Here is a 24,202-nt window from a genome sequence, read left to right as displayed (position 1 = left end):
TCGAGTCTTTCTGAGTAGTGATTTAAATCGTGATTTAAATAAAATTGATTTAAATCAAATCCACCCTGATTGCTGCCAGAGATTTTTTATAGGATTATGTTTAATCAATACTATATACCTTAGTCATTTAATACATTATACTCCTGTAAAAATCCTTAAATAAATAAATAAATAAATAAATTGCTCTTTTGTATTCCATTTATGTAGGGTGGCCATATGAAAAGGAGGACGGGGCTCCTGAACCTTTAACTGTTGCATAGAAAAGGGAATTTCAGCAGGTGTCATTTGTATATATGGAGAACCTGGTTAATTCCCTCTTCATCACAACAGTTAAAGCTGCAGGTGCTACACTAGAGTGACCAGATTTAAAAGAGGGCAGGGCTCCTGCAGCTTTAACTGCTGTGATGAAGAGGGAATTTCACCAGGTTCTCCATATATACAAATGACACCTACTGAAATTCCCTTTTCAATACAACTGTTAAAAATACAGGAGCCCTGTCCTCCTTTTCATATGGTCACCTTAGTTCATGTATTCTTTATACGTTTGCCATATTCTTACCTGTTTTATAGCTGAGCTGATATTTTCACCTTTGGTATGTTATGATTCCAAGAAATCTCTCCAATCTCTTTTCCTTATAATCTGACTCTTTGACCTTTTTCTGGATGTATCTATCCCTCACCTGGGCAGAGCAAAAGCACACCTCAAACCGTGGCCTTAGCTAGACCTTACCTTTTATTCCACGATGGAGGAGCGAAGGTCTCACGATGCGATAATCGTGAGATCCCTCCTCCGTTTACACGTGAGGCGCGACAGCCTCAGGAGGAGAGGCGTCGTGCCAGCCATGATTTATTTTTTTTAAAGCAGCAGGAGCGCACGAGCGCTCAAGCGCCGAAAGGTACGTGTTTTTTTTAAAATAATTTAATTTCCCCGCTCCCCCCCACCGACCTCCGATGGACACAGCTCCCGGCTTCGTGCGAGGAATCGTGCAAAGCTGGGTCAACCCGCGGCAACGGGCTACTCGAGTGTAGGGCTCTATCCCGGGACAAGGGAGGGATGATCCCTCCCTGATCCCGGGTTCCCCTGTGCGTCATGTGGACGCACAGAGACAATCGCGGGGTTCGCCCCGGGATAAAGCTCCGTCTAGCTAATGCCCGTGTCTTTACCGAGCCGTGGTACTCTGCAATAACAATTTTTTGAATTCCTAAACCTTTAGCAGGCAGAATCTGGCATTCCATCAGGATTGTAAGGTTTGTCTATATGTAAGAACATCGCAAGAGCCCTGCTAGATCAGACCAAGTGTCCAGTTAGCCCAGCACTCTGTCCACACGGGCCAACCAGCTGCCAACCACGAACCCACAAGCAGGACGTGAGTGCAGCTTCCTTGCCACCTCTTATTTGCCTGTCTTCTTGCAGGAGAAGGGCCGTATCCTGGCTGAGGTGCAGCATCTTCAGCATAGCGATGAGGACATTTGAATGTCCCTTGGGAGACATGCATGATTTCTCTTCAAAAGAAGCCCAGTACCTGCTTCACAATAAGTTTGTTGTGGTCATAGGTGATTCCAGTGAGTATGACTTGTTCATTATATGACTTTTGTTCTGGGATGAGATCTTTGCCTATGGGTAGGGTGACCATATGAAAAGGAGGACAGGTGCTCCTGAATCTTTAACAGTTGCATAGAAAAGGGAATTTCAGCAGGAGTCATTTGTATATATCGAGAACCTGGTGAAATTTCCTATTCATCACAGCAGTTAAAGCTGCAGGTGCCCTGCCCTCTTTTAAATCTGGTCACTCTAGTATAGCTCCTGCAGCTTTAACTGTGGTGATGAAGAGGGAATTTCACCAGGTTCCCCATATATACAAATGACAACTGTCGAAATTCCCTTTTCTATGCAACTGTTAAAGATACAGGAGCCCTGTCCTCCTTTTCATATGGTCACCCTATCTTCATCACAACAGCTAAAGCTGCAGGAGCTATACTGCAGCTATACTGTGACGGGATTTAAAAGAGGGCAGGGCACCTGCAGCTTTAACTGTTGTGATGAAGAGGGAATTTCACCAGGTTCTCCACATATACAAATGACACCTGCTGAAATTCCCTTTTCATTACAACTGTTAAAGATACAGGAGCCCTGTCTTCCTTTTCATAGGGTCAGCCTACCTATGGGAGAGTGATTTGTTGGGGTTCCTCATTGCAACAATTCCTTATCTGACCCCCACCCCACCCCCGGCTAAGCGTATATGTTCTTGCTGGGTGGAAAACAGACAAAACCTCAATCCCGGCTGTTTTCGAATCAATTGAGCACAGCCCTGCTTCCCTTTTGAAGGGCCAGCTGCCCTTCTGTAGATTTTCATCCTGCTTGAATTGGAAACTTGGGACAGTTCTACACCAAGCGGCATACAGCATAACTCCATGAAAGCGGTTTGAAAGCTGGATATGGTCTGTGTCAATGGGCCCCAACAGTTGTCAGTGCACTTCAATACCACTATAAAGCAGTAGCGTGGCTCCTGCCTTGATCGGCTGAAATAGGGTGACCCTATGAAAAGGAGGACAGAGCTCCTGTATCTTTAACAGATGCATAGAGAAGGGGATTTCAGCAGGGGTCAACATTGACTGCATTTCAACGCCAGGTAAAACATAGCTTTTTAACAAAGCTGTTGGTGGTTAAATGCGCTGTCACATTGTTTTAACTGCTTTTACTGCTTTTAAATTATATATTGTTTAATTTGTTTTTAACTGCATATTTATTGTTTCATACTGTATGTTTTTATCTTTACACCACTCTGAGATCTTAATGAAATAGGGCGGGATATAAATGTTTTAAATGAATAAATAAATAAATAAATAAATACATACATAAGTAAATATATGGGGAACCTGGTGAAATTCCCTCTTCATCACAACAGTTAAAGCTGCAGGAGCTCAATGCAGGAATCCACCCTAAAGCATCCCTGACAGATGGTTGTCCAGCTTCCTCTTGAACGCCTCTAGTGTGGGAGAGCCCACAACCTCCCTAGGGAACTGGCTCCATTGTCGTATTGCTCTAACAGTCAGGAAGTTTTTCCTGATGTCCAGCTGGAATCTGGCTTCCTTTAACTTGAGCCTGTTATTCCGTGTCCTGCACTCTGGGAGGATCAAGAAGAGATCCTGGCCCTCCTCTGTGTGACAACCTTTTCAGTATTTGAAGAGTGCTATCATGTCTCCCCTCCATCTTCACTTCTCCAGGCTAAACACGCCAAGTTCTTTCAGACTCTCTTCATAGGGATTTGTTTCCAGACCCCTGATCATCCTGTCACAAGTGGGCAGATGAGAAGGACCTCTCTTCCTGATCTCAAAGTGTGGGCCGGCTGATAAGGGTGAAGATGATCCTTCAAGCAATTTGGTCCCAGACTATTTATGGCTTGAAAGTTCAAAAACAGCACTTTAAATTTGTCTCGGAAACACACTAGCAAGCAGTGCAGCTGGCCCAGTATAGGCGTTATATGATCCAATTGCCTTGCCCGTATCAATATTTGGCATTCTGCACCAGCTGGAGTTTCTGAACCGTCTAGCCCCAAGTATAAAGCATTGCAGTAGTCCAGCCTGGATGTCACTAGTACAGATCCATAACTGAGTTGAGGTCTGTCTTCTCCAGAGAGGACAACAACAACCACAATAATATATTTATTTGTTACCCACCTCTCCCTCCGGATTGAGACGGGGTACAACATAGATGCAAATACCATAAAATAAAGATAATTAAAACATTTAAAACTAATACACTATTAAAAGCAGCACATTATTAAAAGGCATCTAAAAATTCAACTGGGTAGGCCTGCCAGAAGGGATCAGTCTTTATAGCTTTATTAAAATCTGGAAGACTGTTCAGTTGACGAATCTCTCCCGGCAGGTCATTCCATAATCTGGGAGCGGCAGAGGAGAAGGTCCTCTGGGTAATAGTTGTCAGCCTTGTTTTTGTTGGCTGGAGTAAATTCTTCCCAGAGGACCTGAGTGTGCGGGGCAGATTGTACGGGAGAAGGCGATCCCGCAGGTAGCCTGGACCCAAACCATGTAGGGCTTTAAAGGTGATATAGGAAAGGAAAGGAACCTCTCTTGCAAGCACCGAGTCATTACTGACTCTTGGAGGGACGCCAGCTTTCGCTGACGTTTTCTTGGCAGGCCTTATAGTGGGGTGGTTTGCCGTTGCCTTCCCCGGCCGTGATTCCCTTTCCCCCAGCTAACTGGGTACTCATTTTACTGACCTCGGGAGGATGGAAGGCTGAGTCGACCCGAGCCGGCTGCCTGAAACCAGCTTCCGCTGGGATCGAACTCAGGCCGTGGGGAGAGTTTCAGCTGCAGAAACTGCTGCTTTACTGCTCTGCGTGGAAACTAATTGGCAGCCAGTGAAGAGATTTTAAAACTGGTGTGATGTGGTCCCCCCTAGGTGTACCGGTGACCAATGTCGAGGAAATCAAGCTGGTTCTTTTACTATGCCCCTAGGTATAGGAAAATGACCTATAATCCTTAGCTATATAAACCATAAAGTTCATGGCTTCCTGTTCTTTTAAAACATATTTTTAATGCTGCAATTGCTTTTAGAATTAAGTTGATGCTGCAATTGTGTGATAAGACAGGCGGTGTCCACCCCGGCAGTCAGAGGGTGGAGGATGTCTGCAAAGCAAGATAACCGAGAAAGTAACAGATGGAGATGTTTTTTCCCCTGTAACTGTAGCAATGTAGTATCTTCTAGTCCAGTGGTTCTCAACCTTCCTAATGCCGCAACCCTTTAATACAGTTCCTCATGTTGTGGTGACCCCCAACCATAAAATTATTTTCGTTCTTCTCTACACGATCCATTGTCATGGGATGGTTTGCTAATGAAAATAATACATAACAATAGCTTTAATAATACAAAAGATGATACATGACAGTTCTGTCAATACAGTTTCCTAAGACCATTGGAAATATGTATTTTCCAATGGTCTTAGGCGACCCCTGTGAAAGGGTCATTCGACCCCCAAAGGGGTCCCGACCCACAGGTTGAGAACCGCTGTTCTAGTCAGAGAAGCATTCAAACTCTGTACATGCCTAAATGCTTGGCTTCTCATTGGTTGTTGTGTTGCAGAGCTATATTACCTATTATGATTGGTGTATTATGATTGGTGGGAAAGTTCTGCCATTATATCTAAGGGGAACTGACCCTATAAATATGTTAACCTTTCCTGAAATTGTTGGGCAGTTCCTCAGACTGCCACCCTGCAGCGCTGCTTGTAATAAATCTTCTAAGGAGAGAGAAATCATGTCTTGAGAGTTTGTGACCACCACTCAGCGAACCACAGGAACCTGAGGTTTCGGGTTCCACCACACCAACCTGGCTGCCATATTTTGAACTAGTTGAAGTTTCCGAACTAGGCACAAAGGTAGCCCTATGGAGAGAGCGCATTGCAGAAGTCACGCCTCTGGGCTTAATGTGAACGGGCAGCCTGGAGGGATATCAACATGGGATTTGTCCTGTGGCTCTCCAGCCATATCTAGCCAAAGCAGAGGCCTGCCAAGGAAGGTTCTTTCCGTTGTGTGCCAGACAAGGGCTGCTGGCACTTTCCTGATCCCTGGAAAAGCATCCGAATCACACTGGCTTGCTGAATGGGGAGAGAAGGAGGTTGGCTTTTGTGTGCGTGTGCGTGTGTGTGTGTGTGTGCTTTGCCTTTCCCGTCCCTCAGCACCAGAGGAGATGGCCCTGATCTACACCCAACACTCTCTCCGTTGGATCCAGCTGGCGCATTTCAGAACCAGGCATTTGGGGGATCCATGGGAGACACGGGCTTTTCCGTAGCAGCGAATGTCTCTTGAAGGCTGCCTCTCGCTCTTCAGTGACAGAACTCTCTTGATCTCCTTGCAGTTTATCGATCCATGTATAAAGATCTGATCTACATCCTGCAGAAAGACGAGATGCTCACCCTTGACCAGCTGAAGGAAAAGGTGTTGTCTCTCTTGGGCCTAGAGGAACCAACCAAAAATTCTGGAATGTGGATTGCGGTTGGGTCTTGTCTGCCTTGCAGAACTGGGTCTAGTTGCTGGGTTTTGCCTACACTTGCCAACGTATACGGGGTGCAGCCTTCCTCAACCTGGGGCGCTCCAGATGTGTTGGACTGCATCTCCCAGAATGCCCCAGCCAGCGGCTGGGGCATTCTGGGAGATGCAGTCCAACACATCTGGAGCGCCCCAGGTTGAGGAAGGCTGGGTTAGGGAATCCCACCCTTCCTGTATCAAGAGTGGCTAGAGTCCTTGTCTGCTTTCTCCTACTCTGTAGTTTGTTTGTGGACAAGCTTTTTCCTCGGGTTGTAATGGAAATCCATGCATGTTCTGCCTCCAGTTGACACGGTGTTGTATAAATAAATAAAAGAAGGCACCATGCTGTGGGGCTGCCTGACTTATATTGTATTACACAAGATACGGTGATGGCCACTCGCCTAGGAGGCTTTTTAAAAAAGATTATAGAGATATTCGTGGAGGGTGCAGAGGAGTCTGGTGGCTCCCATGTCAGTCGGGCGGTGAATCCGCTCCAGGTTTCAGTCAGAACCTTGAATAGCTCCTTTAGAGTTCTGACTGAAACCCGGCACGGATTCACCACTCCACTGACATGGGAGCCACCAGCCTTCACTGGGAGGATGGCCCTTCACCACGGTAGCATAGAGAAGGGCCGTGGCTCAGTGGCAAAGCACGTGGCCTGCATGCAAAAGATCCTAGGCTCAACACATAGTTAGCTCCAGCCAGGGCTCGGGTAACCTCCTCTGAAACCCTGGAGAGTCATTGCCTTAAGATGTGTCCTCCAGATGTTTTGGGCATCCATCAGCATATCCAATGGTCAGGAATGCTAGCTGGGAGTACTAGTCCAAAACATCTGGACGACGCCTGGTTGGGGAACGCTGGTGTAAACCCTGCTGAATTAGATGGACCGAGAAGTCTGAGCATTATACAGAAGCTTCCTATGTTCCTAAAGTAGAGGTTAGGAGACTAGATGTGGTGGACAAACATCACAGACAGGCTATTAAACTTCGTGCTTTGCTTAGGAGCTTCCAGACAAGCTGCCCCTGCTTGGAAGCTGAATACTGGGGCATGGGTTTGACTCTAGCGTGTAGCTTGTGGGTCCGGCACTTAGACTCAGTCTTTGGGGAAGGCGTGACTGGTTCCGTTCTGCAGTGGGGTGGAGTTGGGGGTGGGCTGAGCAGCCGTCTGGCGTTTCAAGCTCCGTAACTCTCTGTTGCGGTACCCAAGCTGTTTGTTTGAACGATGGGAATGACGCCAATCTCCGCTTGCAGGGGAAGGAGACCTTTGCCAATGACTGCCGTGTGGAGTTTGATGGGCTGCATCCTGGAACGGATTTCTGTGAGGTCCGCCAGTACCGCACCAGTCACCACCTTGTGCGTTTCTACTTCATCACCCGCGCTTATTCGTCCTATGTGGAGAGCATCCTGAACGACTTCAAGGCCGGGGTGGAGAGCGGCCTGACACCGGACGTCATCATCATCAATTCCTGCATCTGGGACCTCAACAGGTTAGCGTGGTCCTTGAGTGCTCGGGGCAGCCGCTGAGTCTCTAGCTCCATGGAGCGTGTTCAGAAGAGGGCAACGAGGATGATCAGAGGTCTGGAAACAAAGCCCTATGAAGAGAGACTGAAAGAGCTGGGCATGTTTAGCCTGGAGAAGAGAAGATTGAGGGGAGACATGATAGCACTCTTCAAATACTTAAAAGGTTGTCACACAGAGGAGGGCCAGGATCTCTTCTCGATTCTCCCAGAGTGCAGGACACGGAATAACGGGCTCAAGTTAAAGGAAGCCAGATTCCAGCTGGACATCAGGAAAAACTTCCTGACTGTTAGAGCAGTGCGACAGTGGAATCAGCTACCTAGGGAGGTTGTGGGCTCTCCCACACTAGAGGCATTCAAGAGGCAGCTGGACAACCATCTGTCAGGGATGCTTTAGGGTGGATTCCTGCATTGAGCAGGGGGTTGGACTCGATGGCCTTGTAGGCCCCTTCCAACTCTGCTATTCTATGATTCTATGATTCTATGAATGACAGTGGTCCCCAGTCTGACCCTGTTGTCCCTTTGGGCAAGTGGGGCTAGATATTGTTTCCCCAGACTTTTGATAGCCAAGGCTATCAAAAGTCCTTCTACGCTTGTCTGCATAGAAGGATGCAGACAAGCTGGAGCGTGTTCAGAGGAGGGCAACCAGGATGATCAGGGGTCTGGAAACAAAGCCCTAGGAAGAGAGACTGAAAGAACTGGGCAGGTTTAGCCTGGAGAAGAAGAGATTGAGGGGAGACATGAGAGCACTCTTCAAATACTTAAAAGCTTGTCACACAGAGGAGGGCCAGGATCTCTTCTCGATCCTCCCAGAGTGCAGGACACGGAATAACGGGCTCAAGTTAAAGGAAGCCAGATTCCAGCTGGACATCAGGAAAAACTTCCTGACTGTTAGAGCAGTACGACAATGGAACCAGTTACCTAGGGAGGTGGTGGGCTCTCCCATACTAGAGGCCTTCAAGAGGCAGCTGGACCACCGTCTGTCAGGGATGCTTTAGGGTGGGTTCCTGCATTGAGCAGGGGGTTGGACTCGATGGGCTTGTAGGCCCCTTCCAACTCTGCTGTTCTATGATTCTATGAAGGCATATTTATTTGTTTATTTCTTGCATTTATATCCCACCTTTTTTGCTCCTGAAGGAACCCAAGGCGGCGTACATAATCCTCCTCCTCTCCATTTTATCCTCACAACAACAACCAAGTGAGGTGGGATGTGCTGAGTGTCTGTAACTGGGCCAAAGTCACCCAGTGGGTTTCCATGGCCGAATGGGGACTAGAACCCAGATCTCCTGACTCCCGGTCCAACACTCTTAACCACTACACCACACTGGCTCCCATCTAATACTTCACTCCCATCTAATTATTTGATTTGTACTCTGCATTTCTACCAGGAAAACGGCCACTCAAAGCGATGCCTCAGTCCCAAAACGTTTGCTTTTAGTGTGCGTTTAAAGTAGGGTGACCCTATGAAAAGGAGGACAGGGCTCCTGTATCTTTAACAGTTGTATTGAAAAGGGAACTTCAGCAGGTGTCATTTGTACATATGGAGAACCTGGTGAAATTTCCTCTTCATCACAATAGTTAAAGCTGCAGCTGCCCTGCCCTCTTTTAAATCTGGTCACTCTAGTATAGCTCCTTCAGCTTTAACTGTGATGATGAAGAGGGGATTTCACCAAGTTCTCCATATATACAAATGACACCTGCTGAAATTCCCTTTTCTATGCAACTGTTAAAGATACAGGAGCCCTGTCCTCCTTTTCATAGGGTCAGCCTAGTTTATTGATACAAAGCCCAACATGTTTCGGCCTGTGTCTTCTCAAAGGACTTCTTCAGGGAGCTGTAAACATTAAAAGTACATTTAGAAATATAATATACAGGAACAAAACAGAGTTTAAAGTTAAATTAACATATTGCCTCAAGGGCCTACGTTCATGTGTAGGTTTTAAAAGGGTTTTTTGTTGTTGTTTAAACATAGGGCCAACATTTATTAATGCATCTGCAGAGGGGGAAACCTAAGCAGGCATCTTATTATGCAAGGCATAAGCCTCCGGTAATCAGGGCGATACATTCCGAGCCCTGGGGGAGGCATCTGTTCGTCACCACCACCCCGTGACTCCCCTTTTTGGGGTGGTAGGCCTTCCGGTGTCACCCCTCCTCATGCCTCCCGGCTCTGAGTGGGTGAGAAAGGTTGGCCTCAAGGGTAATCCATATTTCAGCAGCTGGGCCTCTGGGCTTGGAGCTGCTGAACCTCCATCAGTACCCTAGGGCCACCAGAGCCTGTATCGTTATATATAAATAAAACCATATAAATAATTATATACCAAAGTGTAATATATAATTCCTTGCTTGTCAGAAGTCAGTTTTTCCTCTTCTGGGCTGCGTCACCTGATACGCGTTGACGATTGGAAAAATTGGCATCCAACGCTATCATTATATCCTTGTTCACTTTTTTTGTGGTGGGGTTGGGTGTGTTTTTTTAGCTCTGCCAGGTGTTCCCATAGAGGGGAGCAGAGAAACTGTCTTATCTCTGATCCGTGCTTGGAGATAAGATCAAATGCAGGCCTCCCCACCCCTGTTTTAAAGGCGACTTTTTTCCATTACGGTTTCTGGAGAACGTTGACGGTCCCCTTCTTCCTTCCACGCAGGTACCACGATAACTCCACCAAAGAGCCTCCTCTCCCAAAGGCCATCAGAGAATATCGGCAGAACCTGGAGAAGCTCTTTGCAGGTCTGGATGACGTCCTGCCCTCGGGCTGCCTCGTCATTTGGGACACGGCCATGCCCATAAGAGAAACGGTCACCGGGAAATTATTTAAGGTATGCAGGGGCTGCGTGCTTTGCCAGGGGGACTGAGGCCGAGCTCTCACCAAGGTCCGCCATCCCCACCCCTCCCCCGTGTCTGGGCTGCCCCCCTTTGGGGCGCAAGTAGTGCAGGGTTGAGCACGGAAGAAGGGCGCCCCCTGGCATGCTTCCGTGTGGTGGCCGTGCTGTACAAACTGATTGTTTGGTGTTGCTTGTTCTGGGTGTTTCCAGAAGTTCGACGGGTCTTAGCTCTACCAGGCGGGGCTTTTTTGGTAGTACGAAAAAGAAGCAGTGTGTAAACACCGGAAGGATAGAAATGGAAGAAAAGCCGGTCTGGTCTTTCAAGTGTAGTCTTGTCTGAAAGCTCCCTCAGTTTCTGGGCTTTCTAGGATTGTGAATTTTGCTGGATTTATTTATTTATTTAAAACGTTTACATATATCCCGCCCTATATTAATTAAGATCTCAGAGCGGCGTACAGATAAAAACATACAGTATAAAACAATAAATATGCACAGTTAAAAACAAATTAAACCATGATCCAAGTTAAAACAATATATAATTTAAAAGCAGTTAAAACAGTTAAAAAAATGTGCCAGTGAGTTTAACCTTCAAAGGCTTTGTTAAAAAGCCATGTTTTTTACTTGGTGTCAAAATGCAGTCAATGTTGGTGCCAATTGGGCCTCCAAGGGGAGGGCATTCCACAGTCGGGGCGCCACCACAGAGAAGGCCCTCTCCCTTCTCCCAGCATAGCGTATATGTTGCATTGGTGGGATGCGGAGAAGGGCTCCTCCAACAGATCTAAGGTCTCGGGCAGGCATATATAAGGAGAGGCGCTCTCTCAGGTATCGAGATCCCAAGCCGTTTAGGGCTTTAAACGTCATTACCAGCACCTTGAATTCCGACCGGAAGCGTAAAGGCAGCCAGTGCAATTCCTTTAAGACTGGTGTTATGTGGTCTCTGTGAGATGTACCGGTCAGCAGTCTAGCCACTGCATTTTGCACTAGTTGCAACTTCCGCGTCGTCTTCAAGGGCAGCCCCACGTAGAGTGCATTGCAGTAGTCTAAGCAGGGAGTTACCAGTGTATGCACTACTGTGGCTAGGTTGTCCCTGTCCAGGAAATGCCATAGCTGGCGGATCAGCCGAAGCTGACCCCAAGTAGATGGTCTTGGGTAGGGTGACCATATGAAAAGGAGGACAGGGCTCCTGTATCTTTAACAGTTGCATAGAAAAGGGAATTTCAGCATTATTATTATTATTATTATTATTATTATTATTATTATTATTATTATTATTATTTATTTATATAGCACCATCAATGTACATGGTGCTGTACAGAGTAAAACAGTAAATAGCAAGACCCTGCCGCATAGGCTTACAATCTAATAAAATCATAGTAAAACAATAAGGAGGGGAAGAGAATGCAAACAGGTACAGGGTAGGGTAAGCAGGCACAGGGTAGGGAAAAACTAACAGTAGAAAGTAACAGTAGAAGTCTGCACAACATCAAGTTTTAAAAGCTTTAAAAGCAGGTGGCATTTGTATATATGGAGAACCTGGTGACATTCCCTCTTCATCACAACAGTTAAAGCTGCAGGAGCTATACTAGAGTGACCAGATTTAAAAGAGGGCAGGGCTCTTGAGGCTTTAACTGTTGAGATAAAGAGGAAATTTCACCAGGTTCTCCATATATACAAATGACACCTGCTGAAATCCCCTTTTCAGTACAACTGTTAAAGATAGAGGAGCCCTGTCCTCTTTTTCATACGGTCACCCTAGTCTTGGTTAGGGTGGCATCATGCTGGCTCAGTTCACACAACACTTTTCTCTACTCAGTGGGAAAACTCCACTCCACAGTGGAGTTTGTAGGGGGTCTTCCCCACACAACATGTTCCACCTCCACCGTTGTGTGGCTGTGACCTCCTGTGGAGCGGGGTAAAAGTCAACGCAGTGTTTGAGTGACAGTTCCTCCACCCTCTCTCCTCCCAATGGTATCCCATCAGCCATTGCTGGAAAAAAAAACCCCAATCTCAGTGGTTCTCCTAGAGCAGCACTCCCTCCTTTCACTGCTCTTGCCACGAACTCTGTGGCCACTGAGGAACTCCACTCAACAGGAAACTCCACGGAGCCCTCCGCACAACACACAACACAGCAGTTGTGCAGGAACTGTCCTCTGCACAACATGGAGATTCAGGGTGGTTTAAAAACAAAAACCAACACTCCACCATGGGATGGTGTTTTTTCCCCCAGACAACACTTTTCTAAGTGGTGGAATTGTGAAACTCCACTGTGGAGTTGTGACACCACCGTTGAGAAAACTGTTGTGCGAACTGAGCCTCGTGTCTAAATTTCTTTACAGGATTGTTGAGGGGCGGGGGGGAATTGAGAGAAATAATATGTTGTTTCCTGCCTTTAGGGTAGGAAAGAATTATGATAAGGCTTAGGGTGACCATATGAAAAGGAGGACAGGGCTCCTGTATCTTTAATAGTTGTGTAGAAAAGGGAATTTCAACAGGTGTCATTTGTATATATGGGGAACTTGGTGAAATTCCCTGTTCATCGCAACAGTTAAAGCTGCAGGTGCCCTGCCCTCTTTTAAATCTGGTCACAGTATAGCTGCAGTATAGCTCCTGCAGCTTTAACTGGTATGATGAAGAGGAAATTTCACCAGGTTCTCCATATATACAAAGGACACCTGCTGAAATTCCCTTTTCTATGCAACTGTTAAAGATACAGGAGCCCTGTCCTCCTTTTCATATGGTCACCCTAGATAAGGAGTCAAAATTCCCATCTGTGCCATGAGTTTTATGTCTAATGCTTTTTTTGTATGTCTAAAGCATTTTTGTATGTCTAAAGCATTTATGTAAAGCATTTATGTCTAAAGCATTTTGTATGTCTAAAGCATTTATGTAAAAATGCTTTTTAACAGCATTTTAACAGCATTTAACAACGTTAAGTTTGTTTTTAATGGACCCCACAATTGTTGTTTTTAAATGGATACTGTTGTTTTTATACTGTTTTTATGTGTGTGTGTGTGTGTTTTTAAATTGTATACTTTTAATGTTTACTATTTTTAAATGTTGTAAACCGCCCAGAGAGCTTCGGCTGTGGGGCGATATATAAATGTAATTAAATAAATAAATAAATAAATAAATAAATAAATAATACCCAGATTGCTGTGTCTCCATATTGCTGCATATCCCATAGATTTCAGCCCCACATTTATTTATTTATTTATTTATTAAAACATTTGTATCCTGCCCTCTATCACTGGGATCTCAGGACGGCGTGCAGATAAAGTCATACCAGCAGTATAAAACAATAAATATACACAGCTAAAAACAAATTAAAACGTTAATCAAACTAAAACCAGACTAGAATTTTAAAACCATGTGCAATCTTGGTGATTTAAGCCATCAAAGGCTTTGTTAAAAAGTCATGTTTTAACTTGTATGCAGAACTGCACTCCTATGGATGTGATCCATAGCAACTTCTACAGTGCCAGCATAGCCTGTTGCTACCAATTTGATGTCTTGGACTTGCACTACTCCTTCCGCTTTCTGGAGCAGTACCTTCACAAGGACGGCATCCACTGGAATAACTGGGTACATCGGTGCATCACCAAACTTCTGCTGACCCACATGGCTGATGCCTGGGGAGTGGAGCTCCAGAAGAGGAAACCTCAAATTGGTGAGTGTGGGGCAGGTGTGTTCCATCTTCTGCTGGATGGAAGGTAGGATTGAGATGTTTTGAAGGCTGCAGCTGTGATGGAGATGCATTTCGGTTAGGATGATGCCTTGGCAACGATGAGAGCTAGAAACTTATTTATTTATTTGTTGCATTTTTATACCGCCCAATAGCCGACGCTCCCTAGGTGGTTCACAAAAATTAAAACCAACCAAAAATTAAAACAAACAGTATAAAAACATGATATAAAATACAATATAAAAGCACAACCGGGATAAAATCAGCAGCAGTGCAGAAATACACATTTAAGAAACTTAAGAACATTAAAAGTCAATTGAGAGTTGTGTACACTTTTGATTTTCCTACAGTGGAGGAAGGTGTCCTTATGTGGATTGCTCCTCCCACTCTGGCAGGTATGCCCAGGTTCATTGGAGTTGCAGGTATACCAGCTGCGAGAGAGAGCCCCTCCCAGTTCCAGGAAAGGAAAATGCAGCCAGGGACTCTTCCTGGAAACTGCTTCTGGACAAGGGTAGGGGGGAAAGAATGAAGGGCGCTAACAAGGAAATGGATTTCCAGATGTCGGAAGTGACTCCGAGCAACACCAGACTTGGGGGAAATCGCATTTCCCGACTGGCACTTTGCCTCCTGCTGCTGTCACACAATAATCTGATCTCATTCTTTGATCGGGTAACCTTCCTTGTGGACTGTGGGAATGCTGTGGAAGTCATATATCTTGACTTCAGCAAAGCTTTTGACAAAGTGCCCCATGATATTCTAATTAACAAACTAGGTAAAAGTGGGCTAGATGGAACAACTATTAGGTGGATTCAGTTGGCTACAGAATCAGACTCAAAGAGTACTTATCAATAGAACCTTCTCAAACTGGGGAGAGGCAATGAGTGGGTACCGCAGGGCTCAGTCCTGGGCCCAGTGCTCTTCAACATTTGTATTAATGATTTGGGCGAGGAGGTGCAGGGAACGCTTATCAGATTTGCAGATGACACAAAATTGGGTGGGATAGCTAATACCCTGGAAGACAGAAACAAACTTCAAAGTGATCTTGATAGGCTGGAGTGCTGGGCTGAAAACAACAGGATGAAATTTAATAGGGATAAATGCCAAGTTCTTCATTTAGGAAATAGAAACCAAAGGCACAGTTACAAGACGGGGGATACTTAGCTTAGCAATACTACAAACGAGAAGGATCTTGGAATTGTTGTAGATCACAAGCTGAATATGAGCCAACAGTGTGATATGGCTGCAAGAAAAGCAAATGCTATTTTGGGCTGTATTAATAGAAGTATAGCTTCCAAATCACTGGTTAGGCCTCATCTAGAGTATTGCGTCCAGTTCTGGGCTCCACAATTCAAGAAGGACGCAGACAAGCTGGAGCGTGTTCAGAGGAGGGCAACCAGGATGATCAGGGGTCTGGAAACAAAGCCCTAGGAAGAGAGACTGAAAGAACTGGGCATGTTTAGCCTGGAGAAGAGAAGATTGAGGGGAGACATAATAGCACTCTTCAAATACTTAAAAGGTTGTCACACAGAGGAGGGCCAGGATCTCTTCTCGATCCTCCCAGAGTGCAGGACATGGAATAACGGGCTCAAGTTAAAGGAAGCCAGATTTCAGCTGGACATCAGGAAAAACTTCCTGACTGTTAGAGCAGTACGACAATGGAACCAGTGACCTAGGGAGGTGGTGGGCTTCCCACACTAGAGGCCTTCAAGAGGCAGCTGGACCACCCTCTGTCAGGGATGCTTTAGGGTGGATTCCTGCCTGGAGCAGGGGGTTGGACTCGATGGCCTTGTAGGCCCCTTCCAACTCTGCTATTCTGTGATTCTATGATTGCCATATGCAAATGGTTTATGATGGTTTAAGTCTCCCACACTGCCTTCAGGGGGAGTTTTGAGGACCAAAGTCACTAATTAGTTCCTTCATATGAGTGACAACAGGGGATTTTTTATTTGGCAGATAGATATGTTATTTGCCTTGTGGATTTAAATGATGCACCAGTGACCAAAGACAGCCAGCCAGGGACATGAGGACTTCCCACCTGGAAGAGTCCTTGTTTTGCAGGTTGGGATAGCAGCTCTAAACAGGCGAAGGCAGAACATAAATTTGGCCACTGCCCACCAGCGGATCACTGGCCAAATTTCTAGAGTCCGCAGGTGCTGGGTTTCTTGCACAGATCGCTGGACTGGGTGGCCCTTGGTTTGATCCAGCAAGACACATGTTTCTTCTTGAACAAGAGAGAAACTCAGGAGCACTTAGCAGCCCAGACTGGCCATGCCTTGAACTCAAGAGCCAGTGTGGCGTAGTGGCAGGGAGTGTTGGTCTGGGAGTCAGGAGATCTGGGTTATTTATTTATTATTTATTTATTTATTACATTTTTATACCGCCCAATAGCTGAAGCTCCCTTGGCAATTTGAGTTGGGTTCTTAGGCCCCACTCGGCCATGGAAACCCACTGGGTGACTTTGGGCCAGTCACAGACTCTCAGCCCAACCTACCTCACAGGGTTGTTGTTGTTGTGAGAATAAAATAGAGAGTAGGAAGAGGATTACGTACACCGCTTTGGGTTCCTTGGAGGAAAAAAGGGGTGGGATATAAATGCAGTAATAAATAAATAAACTGCTTATGTAGGTAGAAGGATCGCACCGCTCAGAAAAGGCCGGAACTATGTATGAAGGCAATCAATCAATCATTTAATCAACCATCAAGAGATCCTGAGTGTGCACGTCCTTGCTTTCTGAGGTTCAAACACATTGGTGAGCCACACATCTCCTTGCTCCAGAATAACAACCACTCTTTTATCTCCCATCTCTAGACTTCACAGGAATAGATTGGAATGGAAATATCGAAGAGCAATCCCCTTCCTCACGGCTGCCCTTCCCACAGGGGCCACGGCAGCCACTGCCACTTGCCAGTGGCTCACCCTTTAGCCAGTTCAATCCTTTTGCCCAACATCATTCTAGCTACGGCAGCAGGACCGAAGAGGGATTTGAATATGTCCCAGAAAATGCTTATGTCAATGGCCCTGGGGATGGATTTGAATATGGGCACGGTCCCCAGCCTTGCCCTGGTCCCCTCCATCTCGGGAACGGTCCTTATTTCCAACACAATGGGAACTATAGCCATGAGCCTGGGGATGGATATGAATACGAGCAGGGGCCCCCGCCCCACCCTGGCCACCTCCACCTTAGGAACGTTCCTCACATCCAACACAATGTGAATTGTAGCCATGGGCCCAGGGATGGATTTGACTACGGGCAGGGGGGCCCACCCTTCGCTGGCCATCCCAATCCCAGCCATGAGTCTTATCTCCAATACAGGGCGGAGGTCATCAGTGGGCCCATGGATGGATACGGCCATGAGCAGTGCCCTCTGCCCTACCCTGGTCAGCTCCAGCCTGGCCATGAGCCCTATTCCCTGGGCAGTGCCAACTATGCCAATGGGCCCGTGGATGAATACGGATATGAGCAGTGCCCCCCGCCTTACCCTGGCCAGCTCTGTCCTGACAATGATCCATATTCCCTGGGTGATGCCAACTTTGCCAATGGGCCCGTGGATGGCTATGAAGACGGTCAGGGTGTCTCGTCCTATCCTGGCCAGCTCTATCCTGACAATGATCCATATTCCCTGGGTGATGCCACCTATGCCAGTGGGCCCACTGATGGCTATGAAGACGGTCAGGGCGTCTCGTCCTATCCTGGCCCACTGAATCCCAGCAATGATCCAGATTTCCAGCATCATGCTAACTATGCCCGTGGGCCCATGGGTGGCTGTGAAGACGACCAGGGCCCCCCGCACCATCTGGAAGGTATGTTCCCGCTCTCTCTGGGCTCTTTTGCGGGCCGTGGTTCAGAGTGTGCTCGCGGCCCCTGGGAAGAAACCGGTCTCCAGCAGGGAGGGGAAGAGAGAATCCACTTGGAAACAAAGTGGGGTGAGAGCAGATGAGCTTGTCTAGAATGGGGAGAGGGGGTCCCTTGAGCATCAGGGCGGCACTGTGGGCCGGAAGAGGGAACCCGTGTTTGGGGTGCCTGGTCCTTGTCCCGTCAGGCCAGCTGCGACAGGAGGAAGGGAGTGGCAGGCGCAGCCTGGGCCCCCTGACCTGGGCCTCGGCCTCCGCTCCACCCGTGGTCTCGGCCTGTGGCCTTCTGGGAGGGCTTTGCTCTTGGCCACCCGGCAGTGGCTGAGACTGAGAGGTCTCCAGTCAGCCGTAGGGCCGCTTGCCGGGAGCCTGATTGCCCTGGGAAAGAGGGGGCACGGGGACGACTCCTGGGCACACCCTCTTTCCCCACACGGGTGGGTTATCGGGAGCCCGGTCCTGCTGGGGGAGAAGGCGCAGCGGCCAGAGAGCCACCCCGCACGTCTCCTTTCCCAGCCGGAGTGCTGCGAGGAGGCGAGGTGTATCAGCAGGGTGTGTGTGGGGGTGTGTGTAGTGCATGCACAGCCCCCTGCCGGCTGCCTGGGCGTCATTGGATGCAGACCTTGGGACCAAAAGGGCCGCCCACCCCAGCTCCAAATCCAGAAGCGCACTGGGCCGATGCTTCAGGGCGGTTCCTCCTGAACACCACTGCTCATCTGCGGTGGCTCTGTAGCTTAGGCCAGGCGTTTGCGCCTTCCCCCTGCCCGCCCGCCCGCCTGCCTGCCTGCCCGCCCGCCTTCTCCTCTGACCCCCCTTTCCTTCCTGTAGAAATCCATCCCGGTGGCTTCCCTGCTCCTGGACCCAATGAGGAGCCTTGGCCCCTCCCTGGCTTGCCACACAGGCCGCCTAGAAGAGCCCGGGGTGGCCGCTGCAGTGGGCCCAGAATGCGTCGCCAGCCCAGCTACAGCCAGCGCCACAATGCCCACCCCTACGCCGGGTCTTGGGGCGGCTCCGGGAACCCCCAGCACTTCGGAGTTGCCTCCTTCCGAGGATCCAGGCCCTGGCAGCGAGGACGGTCGCGGCGACCTTGAGTTTTCCCCTCTGAGCGTGACGGGACTAAACCTGCCTGCAGTTGTAGAGGGCTTTCTACGCACACACTGAAGGACTGGAACCGTGGTCTCCGTGCGGCTGCTGGAACCGTAAACGTGCCTTTTGTTACATGCTGCGAATCTGGGTTTGGGCCAAGGACTTATGGATTCTGGCGAGAGGCACCCCCCTTCCCTTCCCCATACTTCTTTTTAATCTCCCCCCCCCCCCCCGAAAAAAGGATGCCTTCACCACCACTGATAGTGGGGGAAACGGCCGTAATCGTAGCCGTGGCCTGTATCGAAGATTCCCGCTGGCTCTCTCGGTAAAAAAACGCCGCTGCTTCTTTTAATCTTAACTAGGCTGGGCTCCTGTCAGTGATGCTGCCCTTTCTCAGGGGAGATGCAGCAAAACGTCCCTGCTGCTTCCTGTTCTCGGGGAAACGCAAGTCTGGATAGATTATCCACAAGGAAGGGCCACCCTGGCAATGCCTCCATCTTTTCTCCACCGGTGCCTGTTGCTGTCCCTACCTGGCAATGTGAGCGTTTGCAGAGCGGCTGTTTGGCCCTCGAGTTCCCTGACCCAGCCGGCTCTGGCACAGCGCCCTGGAGCACGTGCACTGCTTGGAACCGCTGCTTTCAATACACAGCCTGAATGCATTTTAACGTGTGTTTTCAAACTCTCCAGGTGGAAACAGCAAGCCTTCCCCCTGCTGGCACAGGGTTGGGCCGGGTGGGACGGAGGGGTCTCCTTTCTTGCCTGTGAAATCGTTACCGAGAACGTTTCCTTGCCTGGAATAAAGGTGTGTGTTTTACGAAGCTTTGAGCCTTTCGTCTTTCGCTCTGCCCATCCTCGAAAGAAAGGGCTCCAGTTGTACAGGTGGGGAACTGAGGTGCCTTTCTTTATTGGTAATAACTTCCGTACCGCTTGAGACAAGGACGTCTCTAAGCGGTCCAAGGTGGAGCCCAGGGCCGTGGTCTGGCCCAGTTAGGGGGAGGCAGGCGACCAAGCTCCCAAGACGAAGAGCCTCTTCTCTGCCCACGACCTTCATCCTGGCCCTCCCAGGGCCCCTCGCGGAGGGTCCGGCGTCATTGCAAAGGGAGCGCTGGACCCTTATGGAGCACGGTCCGGAGAGGGCCCTAGCGCCAGGGCAGAGCGCCCGTCTTGCCTGCCGAAGGTTCCTGGTTCCATCCCTGGCGTCTCCGGTGAAAAACGGGTCAGGGGTCATTGGTGGGAAAGACCTTCCTCTGCCTGAGAGAGAGAGAGAGAGAGAGAGACACCCCCACCCCCATGAGCCATTGCCAAGGAGAGTGGACAACGTGGGGATAGATGGACAGCGGGATCATTTTTCGGAACCGTGTAATCAGCCGCTGTACCAGGGCTGCATGCCCTCCCGTTGCATTCTCCAAACAAAAGAAAGACACAACGTGACAGCTTGGCCTGTGTGTTTCCAGTCAAGAGGCGTGTGAATCCGGCCCTAGCAAGGCCAAAAGAACCACTGGATTCAGAAAATACTAGGACAAGGATGAGAGGCATGGGATCCTCCCAGAGTGCAGGACACGGAATAACGGGCTCAAGTTACAGGAAGCCAGATTCCGGCTGGACATCAGGAAAAACTTCCTGACTGTTAGAGCAGTACGACAATGGAATCAGTTGCCCTGGGAGGTTGTGGGCTCTCCCACCCTGGAGGCCTTCAAGAGTCAGCTGGACAACCATCTGTATGGTGGATTCCTGCACTGAGCAGGGGGTTGGACTGACCTTGGTCCCCGGAAGAAGGGGAGGCTGTAAAAAGCCCTGCCGTGTTGTCCTGCAGCTGTCTTGAGAAGTGGCTGATTTTATTTATTATTATTATTATTATTATTATTATTATTATTATTATTATTAATTAATTAATTAATTTATTTATTTATATAGCACCATCAATGTACATGGTGCTGTACAGATTGCACAGTAAATAGCAAGACCCTGCCGCATAGGCTTACATTCTAATTCAATGAACAAAAAACCTACGGTTTATAAAACAACGTTAAGGCCGTACAGTTTCCCACCAAGCACCAAAAAGCGGGGAAATTGGGAGTTAAGGCTCGCCAGCCTTAACGCCACATCCTCCCTAAGGAGGCAGAAAGTACCAGTGAAATTCTCATTCTGCCAAAGCAGATAAACCATGAGGACAGGATGGAGAATAGGATATGCAGAGGTGACTGTGGGGTTGTGGAAAACTGATGACGAACAACTTAGAGCCACCTACTTCTTTTTTTGTTTAGAGCAGCCCTTCCCCAACCTGGTGCCCTCCAAAGGTGTTGGACTGCAACGATCTATCATTGCAAGTCAGTATGTCCCATGGTCAGGAATGCTGGGACAGCAGGATGGGGAACGTAGGGCGGCGCCTCCAGGCAAGCCCCCCCCACCCCACCCCGCTTACCTGCTCTGTCATCGTTGGGCCCGGGCTTGAACTGAGCGCCCTGGTGCACCTGGAAGCAAGGCCACACTTGCAGCCTTGCTTCTGGGTGGACCCAGGGGCTCAATTCAAGTCAGGGCCAGCCGATGACAGAGCAGGTAAGAACACACACCCCACACACACCTGGCCCCTTACCTGGACCTGCTGCCACCGCTGCACAAAGTGTGGCAGCTCCAGCCAACCCCCCTCCTGCCTGGCCCCTTACCTGGAGCTGCCACTGCACAAACTGTTGCAGTGGCAGCTCCAGGCAAGCCCACCCCAGCCCACCCCACTTACCTTCTCCGTCATGGCCTGACCCGTGCTTGAATCAAGCCCCTGAGTCCAACCAGAAGCAAGGCTGCAGATGCGGACTTGCTTCCGGGTGGACCAGTGCACTCGATTCAAGCTGGGGCCCAGCAACAACGGAGCAGGTAAGTGGGGTGGGCTGGGGTGGGGGCTTGCCTGGAGCCGTTGCTGCAGTTTGCACAGCAGTGGCAGTGGGTCTAGGTAAGGGCCCAGGCAGGAGGGGGGTGCTTACCTGCTCCGTCGTCCCTGGGCCCAGGCTTGAATTGAGTTTCCTGATGGACCAGGGTGCTCAGTTCAAGCCCGGGCCCAGTGACGATGGAACACGTAAGTGGGTTGGGGCTTACCTGGCAGCAGGGCCAGGCAGGATGGGGTGGGGTTTCTTACCTGCTCCATCGTTGCAGTCCAACACCTTTGGAGGGCACCAGGTTGGGGAAGGGCTGCTCTAAACAAAAAAAGAAGTAGGTGGCTCTAAGTTGTTCGTCATCAGTTTTCCACAACCCCACAGTCACCTCTGCATATCCTATTCTCCATCCTGTCCTCATGGTTTATCTGCTTTGGCAGAATGAGAATTTCACTGGTACTTTCTGCCTCCTTAGGGAGGATGTGGCGTTAAGGCTGGCGAGCCTTAACTCCCAATTTCCCCGCTTTTTGGTGCTTGGTGGGAAACTGTACGGCCTTAACGTTGTTTTATAAACCGTAGGTTTTTTGTTCATTGAATTTCATGGCTTTTTGTAAAGGATGACGAAAGCCCTGCCCTCTTTTAAATGCGGTCACTGTAGTATGGCTCCTGCAGTTTTCACTGTTGTGATGAAAAGGAGATTTCACCAGGTTCTCCATATATACAAATGACACCTGGTGAAATTCCCTTTTCATCACAACAGTGCAAGCTGAATGAATCCATGGGTACGTAAATCCTACAATCCTATGCAAGGTTAGACATAAAATCCTACAATCCTATGTATATACCCACGGATTCATAGACCCACTGACATCGGAGTCACCAGCCCCACCTTGTGACCATATGCAAAGGAGTACAGGGCTCCTGCCTCTTTTACAGTTGCATAGAAAACGGAATTTCAGCAGGTGTCACTTGTATTCATACAGCACCAAGTGAAATTCCCTCTTCATCACAGCAGTGAAAGCTGCAGGAGCTGTACTAGAGTGACTCCATTTAAAAGGGGCAAGGCTCCTGCAGCTTTAACTGTTGTGACGAAGAGGGGATTTCACCAGGTTCTCCATATATACAAATGATATCTGCTGAAATTTATATTTATAAATATAACTGTAAAAAAATTATATTTTTTACTTAATTAACATTAAAGAATGCACAATGCACCATTGTGCATTCTTTAATGTTAATTAAGTAAAAAATATTTTTTTCTCCTGCACCTTTAACTGGTGTGATGAAGAGGGAACTTCACCAGGTTCCCCTCTGCTGAAATTCCCTTTTCTATGCAACTGTTAAAGATACAGGAGCCCTGTGCTCCTTTTCATATGGTCACAGGGGCAGGGGGCTGGTGACTCCGATGTCGGTGGGGCTATGAATCTGTGGGTACATAAATCCTACAATCCTATGCAAGGTTAGACATAAAATCCTAAAATTCTATGCAAATACCCACAGATTCATAGACCCACTGACATCGGAGTCACCAGCCCCACCTTGTGACCATATGCAAAGGAGTACAGGGCTCCTGTATTTTTAATAGTTGCATAGAAAAGGGAATTTCAGCAGGTGTCATTTGTATGCATGTAGCACTTGGTGAAATTCTCTCTTCATCACAATGTTTAAAGTCACAGGAGCCTTGCCTCTTTTGTATCTGGTCAAGATGGCAGGGTTCCTGCAGCTTTAACTGTTGTGACGAAGAGGGGATTTCACCAGGTTCTCCATATATACAAATGACACCTGCTGAAATCCCCTTTTCTAGGCAACTGTTAAAAATGCAGGAGCCCTGTTTTCCTTTTCATGTGGCTAGGGAGTCCATATGCAAAAGAGTACAGGGCTCCTGTATCTTTAATAGTTGCATAGAAAAGGGAATTTCAGCAGCTGTCATTTGTATGCATGTAGCACCTGGTGAAATTCTCTCTTCATCACAACATTTAAAGTCGTAGGAGCCTTGCCTCTTTTGTATCTGGTCAAGATGGCAGGGTTCCCGCAACTTTAACTGTTGTGACGAAGAGGGAATTTCACCAGGTTCTCCATATATACAAATGACACCTGCTGAAATCCCCTTTTCTAGGCAACTGTTAAAAATGCAGGAGCCCTGTTTTCCTTTTCATGTGGCTAGGGAGACCATATGCAAAAGAGTACAGGGCTCCTGTATCTTTAATAGTTGCATAGAAAAGGGAATTTCAGCAGAGGGGAACCTGGTGAAGTTCCCTCTTCATCACACCAGTTAAAGGTGCAGGAGAAAAAAAATATTTTTTACTTAATTAACATTAAAGAATGCACAATGGTGCA

At 48.2% G+C, this 24,202-nt stretch overlaps 1 protein-coding gene across 8 annotated transcripts in view; it reads left to right on the top strand.

The window, feature by feature from the left end:
• Positions 1-19,819, top strand: part of LOC134404692 (PC-esterase domain-containing protein 1A-like) — a 44,561-nt gene extending 24,742 nt beyond the window's left edge. For all 8 annotated transcript variants that reach the window (XM_063135530.1, XM_063135526.1, XM_063135527.1 and 5 more), the window contains 7 exons: positions 1,415-1,563; positions 5,879-5,958; positions 7,299-7,534; positions 10,207-10,378; positions 13,820-14,051; positions 16,875-17,867; positions 18,744-19,819. In XM_063135530.1, the coding sequence (XP_062991600.1) occupies positions 1,461-1,563; positions 5,879-5,958; positions 7,299-7,534; positions 10,207-10,378; positions 13,820-14,051; positions 16,875-17,867; positions 18,744-19,006 (2,079 nt within the window). In that variant the 5' untranslated portion in view covers positions 1,415-1,460 and the 3' untranslated portion in view covers positions 19,007-19,819. The remainder of the gene's footprint in view (positions 1-1,414; positions 1,564-5,878; positions 5,959-7,298; positions 7,535-10,206; positions 10,379-13,819; positions 14,052-16,874; positions 17,868-18,743) is intronic.
• The last annotated feature ends 4,383 nt before the right edge of the window (positions 19,820-24,202 follow it).

The sequence above is a fragment of the Elgaria multicarinata genome, chromosome 10 (assembly GCF_023053635.1).
Source record: "Elgaria multicarinata webbii isolate HBS135686 ecotype San Diego chromosome 10, rElgMul1.1.pri, whole genome shotgun sequence".
Taxonomy (NCBI): Eukaryota; Metazoa; Chordata; class Lepidosauria; order Squamata; family Anguidae; genus Elgaria; species Elgaria multicarinata.
This window is presented reverse-complemented; position numbering and strand designations above follow the sequence as displayed.